The 12645-nt window shown below is 41.3% G+C and overlaps 1 protein-coding gene across 1 annotated transcript in view; it reads right to left on the bottom strand.

Moving 5' to 3' along the window:
- The window catches only part of LOC126191206 (uncharacterized), a 307035-nt gene that overhangs the window by 26522 nt on the left and 267868 nt on the right, over window positions 1-12645 (bottom strand). The window contains exon 15 of the mRNA XM_049932000.1: window positions 8104-8262. Within this exon, the coding sequence (XP_049787957.1) occupies window positions 8104-8262 (159 nt within the window). The remainder of the gene's footprint in view (window positions 1-8103; window positions 8263-12645) is intronic.

Below are 12645 nucleotides of genomic sequence, written 5' to 3'. Positions count from 1 at the left end.
AGATAAACCATTATGAATGTGAAATGCTGTTCATTAATAATCACTGTAACTGCCAGAATGTTGAATGCAAGCATGAAAACGTCCATGCATTGTGTTGTATAGGTGCTGGATGTCAGTTTTTGGAAGGCCTTTTGCACTTGGTCAGTCAATACAGGAACAGTTAAGGCTGGTTGTGGATGATCCAAGAGCTGTCGCCCAATGGTGTCACATATGTGTTCCATCAGAGACAGATCTGGAGATCAAGCAGCCCAAGGCAACATTTTGACACTCTGTAGAGCATATTGGTTTACAACAGCAGTATGTGGGTGAGTGTTATCCTGTTGGAAAACACCCCCTGGAATGCTGTTCATTAACAGCAGCACAACAGGGGCTGTACATGATATTAGGCAGGTGTAGTGATTTCTTTGGTTCTTCAGTGTATAACACTGAGCTGTGTCTGATAAGGCTGAGTTCAGACAGTTGATCAGTATGTCAATATTATCTGCAAACTTTACTGTATTTGAACTGCCCTTCAGCATCATTTGATGATCGTTTATGTAGAGTACTAATCAGAGTGGGCCCATTTTGTTTCGTTATTAACCAACTGAAACTGAAAATTTTGAAAAAAGGTAGGAAATTAAGGGCATGGGACCAGGATGAATTGAAGGAATCAGATGTTGACGAGACTTTCAGAGGGAACATTGGGCAAAAATGAACTGAAATGAGAGAAAAGAAATATAATAGAAGGCAAGTCGGTAGCTTTGAGAGATGAAACAGTGAATGCAGCAGATGGTCACATTGGTAAAAAGGCAAGCCCTAATAGAACTCCCAGGATAACATAGGACATATTAAATTTAATTAATGGTAGTACAAAAAGCAGAAAATTTTGTGGGTGAAGAGGAATACAGTCATCTAAGAAATGAGACTGACAGAAAGTGCAAAATGGCTGGAGAACAAATGCAAGGCTATAAAAGCAAGCATAACTAAAGGAAAGACAGATGTCATTGACAGGAAAATTAGAGAGATCTTTGGAGAAAAGAAAAAAGTTTGTATGAATATCAAGAGCTCAAATGACAAGCTAGTACTAAGCAAGATGGAAAAGCTGAAATCTGGAAGGAATATATAGAAGGTCTATACAAAGAAACAAACCTGAGAAAAACGTTGTAGTGACAGAGAAGAGGAAGTATATGAAAATGAGAGGTAGACATGGTACTGCAAGAAAAATTTGACATGGCATTGAAAGTTTTAAGTGGAAACAAGGAACCTGGAATAAATCACATTCCCTCAGAATTACTGAGATCCATGGAGAGTCAGGTAAAAGAAAATTATTTGACCTGGTATATAAAATATGTGAGACAGACAAAATACTCCCAGATTTTACAAAAAAAGAAATGGTGGTAACAGGTGTGAATAACACATCAATTTGAAAAGTCATGGTTGAAAAATACTGACATGAATTATTTACGGGAGATTGAAACCTGATATTATCTGAACTCAGACAGGAGTAGGTTGGTTTCTGGAGACTTGCAGGAATACAAGAGGCAATACTAACCCTCTCATTTATCCTAGAAGACACACAGAAGAATGGCAAACCTACATTAATTGCATTTGTAGGCTTAGAGAAAGCTTTTGACAATGTTGGCTGGACTGTAATATTTCAAATACGAAGGTAGTAAAGCTAAAATAAAGGGAGTGAAAGGTTATTTATAGCTTATACAGAAATCAGACTTCAGTTATAAGAGTTGAAGGACATGGAAAGGAAACCATAATTAAAAAGGATGTGAGACTGGATTGTAGCATATCCCAAGTTTATTAAATTTGTGCATTCAGCAAGCAGTTAGGGAAACTAAGGAGAAATTTGGAAAAGGAATTAAAGTTCATGGAGTAGAAACAAAACTCTAAGGTTTGCTGATGACATTGTCATTCTGTCAGAAACAGCAAAGGATTTGGAAGAGCAGTTGAATGGAATGGATGTTGTCTTGGAAAGAGGTTATAAGATGGGCAACAACAAAAGAAAAAAAAGAATAAAGGAGTTTAATCAAATTAAATCAGATGATGCTGAGGGAATTAGATGAGGAAATAAGACACTAAAAGTAGTAGAGGTGTTTTGCTATTTGAGCAGCAAGCAACTGAAGATGGCCAAAGGAGAGAGGATATAAAATGCTGACTATAAATAACAACAAAATTTGTGTCTGAAAAGAGAAATATTTTAATATTTAATATAAATTTATTTGTTAAGAAGTGTTTCCTGGAAGTATGTGTTTAGATTGTACCCTTACAATGGTAAAATGTGGATGATAAGCAGTACAGAGAAGAAGAGAACTGAAGCTTTTTAAATTTGGTGCTACAGAAGAATGCTCAATATTAGATGGGTAGAGTGGATAAAAATGAGGAGGTACTGAACTGAACTGGGGAAAAAGAAATTGCCACAACTTGACTAAAAGAAGGGATCAGTTGACAGTACATGTCCTGAGGCACCAAGGAATTATCAGTTAGATGGAAAGTATGGGGGTAAAAATTGTTGAGGGAGACCAAGGCTTGAGTACAGTAAGGAGTTTCAGGTGGATGTAGGTTTGTTAGTTAAGCATGGTTTCTCTTTCCATACTGTCAGTGTGAAACAGGCCACTCATCTCCTGCCATCAGGTCCAGTATATCATGTTGGACATGGAGGGGAAGCACTCAAGTCCTGTGTCATAATTCTGGTTCCATTCTACCATTGGACTCTATCAATACACCATCCCCCAAAAATCTGACCTACATCTGCATCTATATATATATATATATATATACCTAAAAACAAAGATGATGTGACTTACCAAATGAAAGTGCTGGCAGGTCGACAGACACACAAACGAACACAAACATACACACAAAATTCAAGCTTTCGCAACAAACTGTTGCCTCATCAGGAAAGAGGGAAGGAGAGGGAAAGACGAAAGGATGTGGGTTTTAAGGGAGAGGGTAAGGAGTCATTCCAGTCCCGGGAGCGGAAAGACTTACCTTATGGGGAAAAAAGGACGGGTATACACTCGCACACACACACATATCCCGTCCTTTTTTCCCCATAAGGTAAGTCTTTCCGCTCCCGGGACTGGAATGACTCCTTACCCTCTCCCTTAAAACCCACATCCTTTCGTCTTTCCCTCTCCTTCCCTCTTTCCTGATGAGGCAACAGTTTGTTGCGAAAGCTTGAATTTTGTGTGTATGTTTGTGTTCGTTTGTGTGTCTGTCGACCTGCCAGCACTTTCATTTGGTAAGTCACATCATCTTTGTTTTTAGGTATATTTTTCCTTCATGGAATGTTTCCTTCTATTATATATATATATATATATATATATATATATATATATATATATATATATATATATATATATATATATATATATATATATGCTGCAGACCACTGTGAAGGAGGGCTGTATGTATTTCCCTTTGCACCACGTGCAAGAGCTGCTTCTCAGAGCATTCACATATGGAGCATGGTAAGAATACTTGAATGACTCAGTGTGTGATGTTTTAGTCAAATCTTGTCTGTATAATCCCCATGGGAGCAATACATAAGAGTAGTCATATATTCCTGTCTCTATCATTTAGAGCTAGTTCTTGAAAGATTATAAATAAGCTTGTCTGAGATAGTTTGCTTCTATGTTCAAGTATCTGTGAGTTCAGATTTTTCAGGAAGTCTATGATACTCTCCCAAGAAGCAAATAAACCTGTGACCATTCATGCTGCCCTTCTGTGTATACTTTCTGCATCCCCTGTTAGTCCTATTTGTTATGGATCCTACTCAATTAAGAAATATTCTAGGATGGACTGCACAAGTGTCTTGTAATTTATTTTGCAGGCAGATTGCATTTTTCCAGCATCCTACCAAACAGCAGAAGTTTTTCACCTGCTTTATCTACAACCGAGCGTATGTAATTGCTTCATTTCACATCCTCACCAATTTTTACAGCCAGATATTTGTAATAGATGACTAATGCCAACTCTGTCCCTATCACTGATATAGGAGATGATGTTTTTGAGTTTTGTAAAGAGAAAAATTTAAAATTTCTGAGTATTTAAAGCAAGTTGGCAATCTTTACATCACTTTGATATGTTCTCAAGATCCGACTGAATATTTCTGCAGCTTTCTTCAGACAAATTTCATTTCAGATAACTGTGTCAGCTACAAAAAGTCTAAAATTACTATTGATGTGTCTGCCAGGCCATTAAAACAAAATATGAACAACAAGGGTCCCAGCACACTTCCTTGGAGAATGCTTGAAGTTATTTCTATATCATTCAATGGCTCTACATCCATGATAATAAGCTGTACCCTCCCTACCAAGAAATACTCAATGTAATCACAGATTTCACTCATCTTACTTTCATTAAAAAGCATTGGTGTGGTAATGAGTAAAAATATTTTCCAGAAGTCAAAAACTACTGCATTTTCCTGATTTCCTTGACCCAGGGCTTTCCATGCATAATGTGAGAATAGTGCCACCTGGGTTTTGCATGACCAACATACTCATGTTGGTTCACATGGTGATGGTTATTTTGTCCAAAATACTCCATTAGTTTTCTGCTTAGAATATTATCAAGGTGCCACTGTCATAGATTTGTTGGCCCTATTATTAAGTTCACACCATCAGCAAAGACCCCTATTTCTGCTCTTTTATTTTTTATTTTTATTTTTTATTTGTTTATTTAATTTTTTCAGTTGCTTTATGAGTGTGAGATAGGAGGTCATTACTGGTACCATAACTGAACAGTTGCTTTATGTGTGTGAGATAGGAGGTCATTAGTGGTACAATAACTGAACACTCTGGAAAGTTAATAGTAATTTGTTCCCATTCAGAAAAAGATTCATCTACATCTACATCTACATGGTTGCTCTGCAATTCACACTTAAGTGCCTGGCAGAGGGTTCATCAAACCATTTTCATACTACTTCTCAACCATTCCACTCTCGAATGGCTCATGGGAAAAAGGAACACCTAAATCTTTCTGTTCAAACTCTGATTTCTCTTATTTTATTATGATGATCATTTCTCCCTATGTAGGTGGGTGTTAAGAAAATATTTTCGCATTCCGAGAGAAAATTGGTTATTGAAATTTCGTAAATAGAGCTCGCCGCAAAGAAAACTGCTTTTGTTTCAGTGACTGCCAACCCAACTCGTGTATCATATCAGTGACAATCTCACACCTATTGCGCGGTAACATGAAACAAGCTGCCCTTCTTTGCACTTTCTTGACGTCCTCTGGCAATCCTACCTGGTAAGGCTCCCACACCGCGCAGCAATATTCCAGCAGAGGACAGACAAGTGTAATGTAGGCTGTCTCTTTAGTAAGTTTGTCACATCTTCTAAGTGTTCTGCCAACAAAGCGCAGTCTTTGTTTTGACTTCCCCACAATATTATCTATGTGGTCTTTCCAATTTAAGTTGCTTCCTAGGTATTTAGTCAGATTGACAGCCCTTAGATTTATGCAATTTATTGTATATCCAAAATTTATCGGATTTCCTTTAATACCCATGTGGATGACCTCACACTTTTCTTTGTTTAGTGCCAATTGCCACTTTTCGCACCATACAGAAATTCTCTCTAGATCATTTTGTAATTGTAATTGATTGTTTGATGATTTTACTAGACAGTAAATTACAGCATCATCAGCAAACAATCTAAGGGGGCTGCTCAGATTATCACCTAGATCATTTATGTAAATCAGGAACAGCAGAGGCCCTATGACACTACCTTGTGGAATGCCAGATATCACTTCTGTTCTACTCAATGATTTACCATCTATCACTACAAACTGTGACCTCTCTGAGAGGAAATCACGAATTCATCATGAGAGCTGCATGAGGCATCTAACATAATCCTTTGCTTGCTATCATTTAAAAACAGGGTGGAGCAGAGGAAACACATGTTTTTCACTATTGGATGACTGGGACATGGTTTGATGAAAATAATAAGAACAAGCATGAAGTGATAGATTTTTTAATGCAGTTTTGAAATATACATACTTTAATTAGGTTCAAAAAATAATGTCTTGGAGATAACATCCTTCTTGCTGGATATAATTTTGGATCCTCTCCTGAATTCTCCAGGTCATCAATTGTGCGAGGCTTATTCATGTAGACTTTTTATTTTAAATATCCCCACAAAAATAATTCGCATATCGACAAATCGGGTGACCAAGGCTCTCGCCATGTGAGCTGTGGCACCGTCCTGCTGAAACCATATTTCTCTGATGTCCACTTGACGCCTTTCAAGTTCTGGATGAAGAAGGTTGTTTAACATTTTAACATAGCACACTGATGTCACAGTAACTGCAGTTTCTTCCTCTTCAAAAAAATAAGATCCAACAATCCCCATCATTGAAATGCAGCACCACACTGTTACTTTTAAACTGTGGAGAGGTCTTTGGTGTAATTCATGTGGGTTCTCTGGCACCCAGTACCAGCAATTTTGAATGCTGACATAACCATCTACATGAAAATATGCTTCATCACTCATGAATACTGTAGGATTTGCATCTTCCATAAAAATTTTGTCCATTACGTGACAAAACTCTCTGCATTGCACAAATTCCCCTTCACTAAGCTGCTGGATGATCATTATTTTGTATGGGTGAAACTTAGGATCATCATGTAAGATGTGGTGAAGCGAACAACGTGACATACCCAGCGCTACAGCCTGTCATCTACGTGATCATTTTGGACAAGCAAGAACTGCCATTCTCACTTGGTCTACATTTTCTGGAGCATGAACTGAATGGAGAAGAACAGGTGGTTTATTTTTCATTACAGATCCAGTACTTCTAAACACTGCAACCCATCGAGTACAGTATTTCGATCAGGCACTGCACCTCGACATCCAACTCTAAAATTTTGACAGGAAGGACATTGCACTGTGACTACAGAATCATTGTTTCTAAAGTACAGCTTGACAATGAACACATGATGCTCTACACTCAAATGCTCCATAGCTACTGAAACTGCATTGTATGGGCAGTCTGACAACATTCATTCAAGGTCAATACCCCCTCTCATCACCACGTCCTAGCAGTTCAAAAAACATGCGTTTCCTCTGGTCCACACTGTATTAAGTGAAGCACTTCTACCTCAAAGGCTTTAAACTTTAAGCTTCTCCAAAAGAATGCCATGATTTTCACAGTTAAATGCCACAGATAGATCACAAAAAATCCCAGTCAATGAAAACATTTCATTTAGATATTTTGAAACGTGGTCAGTGGATGGAGACACTCTCCTGGAAACCAAAATGTAATGCTCAGAATCTTATATTTGCAAGTATGTTCCAACATTCTTAAATACATTACCTTTTCCAAACACTTTGAGAAGGACGTTATTATTGAAACAGGTTGATAGTTATTAATGTTTATCCTACTACCTTTCTTAAAGAGGGGTCTAACAATCATTTACTTTAGTCTGTCTGGAAATATATCTTGATAAAGTGATGTATCAAATATAAGGCTAAGTGCAGTGGCTACACCATAAGCACAGGCTTTTAATATTTTGCTTGAAGTGTTATCAACCCCTTGAGAATTTTTGTTTTAAGAGAGTTCATTATTTTGTTGATTTCACTGGAGGAGCAGGAGTAATCTCAGATTGATTGAATGTTTGTTGCACTGACTATCACATATGATGCAATGCTTTTTCTGTTGAGCTGTCTGTATCAAGTTTCTCAGCTACATTTTGAAAATGATTGTTGAAGTGTCTTGCTACGTATTTGGAGTCTTCATTTCCAATTAAAACCAATATGCTCACAAAATGTTGTTCTCTTTTATTGTACTCTGTGCCAAGGCATCACATATTTCTTAAGTTCTCCTACAGAAAAAGAATGTATGTGCATAAAAACTTCTCCTGGCTCTCTCTTACTCTGTTAATTACATTTAAAATCTTTGACAATGCAATTCCTGTGTCTTATCATCACAGAATATTACTGTACCAAACTTCTCACTAAGCCATAAAGCAGGAATTCAAAAATTAAACACACTCCTCAACTATAAATATTATTGTAAGTCAAAGTATCACATCACATTAAACAGTAAAGCCTCCAAAACCACATATTCACATTAACTTTATCATCTCTCTAATAGAATACCATAAATACTCACCTGAGTTGCCTGCAAGAAAAAAAGTTGATCTGGTGTCCAACTTGAAATTAATGGCAGTAACTCCTCAGAATCTCCCCAGTGCTTTAAGTACGTACTGTAGGCAATCAACACACCAGTATAATCTGCCATTCGCTCATTAGCAGATAAAGCACCATTAGTCTGAAATAAGTCAGAGGTATCAGTGCTGTATCTCATAAAGAACAAGATGGTGGTCATAAGAAAATATAGCTCTTCAGAACCTACAAGAATTTATAATAGCTGATAAGACCGTGCATGTCAACATGAAACAAGATGTAAGAAAATTTCAACTATAAATTACAATTAACAATATAAGGGAAAGACTGACTGCAACTCACTGTAAAGATGACATGTTGAGTTGCAGATAGGTGCAACAAAAAGATACATTAGCATCAGCCAAAGCCTTCTTCTGGAAAGCAAACACACAAACTTTCATTCACACAAGCAAGTACACCTCATACACACATGACCACCATCTCCTGCAGCTCAGAGCAGAATGCGACTGTCATGTTGAATCAAAACAGCAGCCTGGAAGGGGCAGGGATATCAGGGTACAGATGTAGGGGGGGGGGGGGGGGGGAAGAGTACTGTTGTAGAGCATGCAGGGACTGGACTGCCAAAAGGCTCAGTATCAGAAGACTGTCGTAAGAAAGGTGCAGGAGGAGAAGAGGGAAATAGGGAGGAGGTGATACAACAAATGGGGTGAGGGGGGGTGGGGGTGGAAACTGTTGGATGGGGCATGTGGGAACAGTAGGTTACTGTAGGTTGGCCCAGGATAGTTTTAGGAGCAGAGAATGTGTTTTAGCGGCAACTTCCATCTGTGCACTTGGGGAGGGGAGGATCCAGATGGCTTTGGCAGTGAAGCAGCCACTGAAATCAAGTATGTTATGTTCAGCTGCATGTTGTGCCACTGGGTGATCTACTTTTGTCTTGGCCACATTTTGGCAGTGGCCATTCATCCTGGTGGACAGCTAGTTGGTAGGCATGCCAGTGTAAAAAAGCAGTGCAATGGGTGCAGCAGAGCTGGTATATGACATGGCTGCTTTCATAAATGGCCCAGTCTCTGATGGGGTATGATAAGCCTTTGAGAGGACTTGAAAAGGAAGTGCTGAGTAGGTGGACTGGGCAGGTCTTGCACCTCGCTCTTCCACAGCAGGGATATGATCCCTGTGCTAAGGGGCTGGAATTGGGAAAGGCATAGTGATGGATGTTGGGTAGGCTGGGTGGGCAATGGAACACCATTTTAGGAGGAGGGGGAAGGATCTTGCATTGGATGTCCTTCATTTCAAGGCATGATGATAGGTGCTTAAAGCCCTGCCAAAGGATGTGGTTCAGTTGTTTCAGTCTGGGGTGGTACTGGGTGAGAAATAGGGCACTCCTTGGTACCTGGTTCTTGGGGTGGTGGTAGGACTGGGGAGTGTGTAGGGAAAAGGCATGAGAGACCTGTATGTGGACTAGGTCCGGAGGATAGTGCCTGTCTGTGAAGGCCTTGGTGAGAGACTCAGGACTCTGGGCAAGGAAGTTCTTGTCATTGCAGACCTGTAATCTCCAGGTGGCCAGGCTGTATGGGAAGGATTTTTTGATGTGGAAGGGATGACAGCAGTTGGTGGATTTAATGTGGACAGAGGTGTGGGTGGAGCCATCAGAGAGAAAGAGGTCAATGTCCAGAAAGGTGTCACTCTGGGTTCAGGATGACCAGGTGAAGTGGATAAGAGAGAAGGTGTAGAGGTTGTGGAGGATTAAGAATAGGGTGTCTTGGTCCTGAGTCCAGAGTGTGAAGATATCATCAATGAACATGAACCACATTAGAGGTTTGGAGTTTTGTAATGATAGAAAGTCCTCCTTTAGATGGCCTATAAACATGTTGGCATAGAAAAGTGCCAGGCGGGTGCCAATAGCCATGCCATGGTTTGTTTGTATACCTTCCCTTCAAAGGAAAAATAGTTGTGAGTTAGGATAAAGTTAGTGAAGTGTATGAGGAATGAGGAAGTGTATTTGAAATCTGAAGGACGTGGAGACAAATAGTGTTCAACAGCAGTAAGATCATGGACTTGAGTGATGGTGTATAAAGAAGTGGCATCAACAATTATGAGTAGGGGTATAGGGATCCAGGAGGTAAACAAGTGGGGATGGTGAAGAGTTGGTGAAGGTAGTGATCGGTATCTGATGTCAGATGTTAGATTATGGACAATTGGTTAGAGGTGTTGGTCTTGAGGCCTGAAATTCTTCCAGTGAAGGCACAAAAACCAGCAACAATGAGGCATCTAGGATTGTTGGGTTTGCAGATTTTGGGGAGCATGTAGATGGTGTGTGTATGTGGGGGGGGGGGGGGGGTCATAGGGGTGAGGAGGGAAATGGATTCAGGGGAGAGGTTCTGGGGAGGGCCTTATGCTTTAAGCAGGGATTGAAGGTTATGTTGAACTTCTGGGATGAGACCACTCTGGCAGAGGTTATAGGTAACAAAGGCCCTCTGCCAAGGTAGTCACAGTGATTCACAACAACAATGGTGCAGCCTTTGTCTGCAGGTAGGATGAGCAGGTCAGGATTTGTTTTGAAATTGTGTATGGCTGTCCTTTCTTCTGCTGAAAGGTTAGTGTTCCACACACAACACATGGCTATGTGGATATAACTCACCTGTTGAATGTGAGGAGTTGCAAAAAAAAAAAAAAAAAAAAAAAAAGCAGACTGTGATAGAGCACTCAGTTACATAAAGTCACTGCTAAAGACATTGTTGTACTGCAGTACCTAGCTTGTCCCAGCTGTAGATGCTCCTAATACAAGGTTGGAGTGGTGTCGGCTCACATAAACACATGGCTCTGAACAGCCTACCATGTACACCTGCAAAATTTTGGCTGCCATTCAATGCAATTATTCTCAGACAGAAAAGGGAGGCTTTATCCATCATGTACACTGTCTGAATAATCCTTGTTTTCCTCTATGGCAGCAAGTTCCATCTCATCACTGACCATATGCTGCTTGTGGTATTGTCCAGCCCCCGTTTGCAACTTACCGACAGGATTACACAACAATTCCAGTGCTAAGCATTGTTTTTGAACTAATATGATTATGAGATTCATTACACACCCATGGTACAGCATGCTAATGCAGACGCATTGTTGCATCTGCCCATGGGCACCGACCTGAATTTCGACAAAGCCAGATCAATGCTCATTTGCAGCACATGATGGCAAGACTTCCAGTGATGGGTCACCATTGTATTAACACGATTCATGTTGTCCATCGCACTTCACATAGTGTCGACCGGGAACTGTCTGCTAGGCATACCTGATGTAAATCTGACTGGGCACAGCCCATGCTGCCTGAGTTGTTGTTGTTCCGCCGGCAGAGTGCACGGCCGAATTCTCACGTGCCCTCTGGTGGACGGAACTTTACTTGCGGCCACTGCTGTCCGTGATGCGCCATGCCGATGTGTGCCTTCCGCGATCTTTCTGGTGGCTACTGCACTCCTCCTCTTTCGGGGGGTGAAGCCACTGTGATCCACTGTGTCAGAAGGTGGAGCGTCATGCAGTAGCGATGACCTCCACGTCCATTGGAATGTTGGAGTCGGGGGGATCTGCCAACCCTCGAGCCAGAATGTTCAAATATGGTTGGAAGTGACCCACATGAAGAGGCCCCCATCGTCCCACCGCCAGAGCCCAGGACAGAACGGTCGACAAGCTGTCGAACTCCGGATCCCATTCCACCTCGGGAGGGGCAAGACCCAGTGGCAGGGACAATGGGGAAGGCACGACCACAGGTGAACCAGCCTTCTGAGAAACTGGCCCTACAAGGGGGCCAGCTCTCGCCAGGGCATCTCTAACGATGGCGATGCCAGTGCCGGAGCTACTGGAGGCCACCAAGGCTGAGAACCAGCGCAGTGTGGCGGAGTCACAGGTGGGAGGGGCAGTAGTTTACCCTGAGAAAACAACACAAGTGCCAACAATGGGGAAGCTGACACCTGAGGGGTCGGAGGGTTGGTGCCCAAACGTGGATGTAGCTGATTTTGGTGACGACGTACCTCTTGGTCCCCTGCCTGCAAGGTATAGAGCCGGCGGCCATTGCAGTGCAGGACCACCGCCAGTATCCAACGTGGATTGTGACCAAACCCATGTGCCCAGACAAACATACCCAGTGGAAAGCTGGGTACCCCTTTTTGCAAAGACTGGTGAGGACCAGGCCACAGGACATGCAGCAGAGTCCTAGGTTGGCGCCCATGGAGGAGCTCTGCGGGGCTGCGTTCTCCCATCGGTGTGGTCCGGTATGCCGTCAGGAAAAACATCAACGCCTCCTCTGCAGGAAATTCGTGCACATACTTTTTCATCTGCATCTTAAATGTGCGCACCATGCGCTTGGCTTCCCCATTGAATTGTGGATGAAAGGGGGGAGAGCAAACATGCTGAATACTGAAGCACCTACAAAAATCCTGGAAGGTCTGCGAAATAAACTGAGGTCCATTGTCCAATACCAGGGTGACTGGCAGACCTTCCACAGAAAAGATTTTTGCGAGTGCCTGGATTGTAACTT

Source organism: Schistocerca cancellata, chromosome 6 (genome assembly GCF_023864275.1).
Source record: "Schistocerca cancellata isolate TAMUIC-IGC-003103 chromosome 6, iqSchCanc2.1, whole genome shotgun sequence".
Taxonomy (NCBI): domain Eukaryota; kingdom Metazoa; phylum Arthropoda; class Insecta; order Orthoptera; family Acrididae; genus Schistocerca; species Schistocerca cancellata.
The sequence above is the reverse complement of the archived record's forward strand: the minus strand, read 5'-3'. Positions and strand labels throughout refer to the sequence as shown.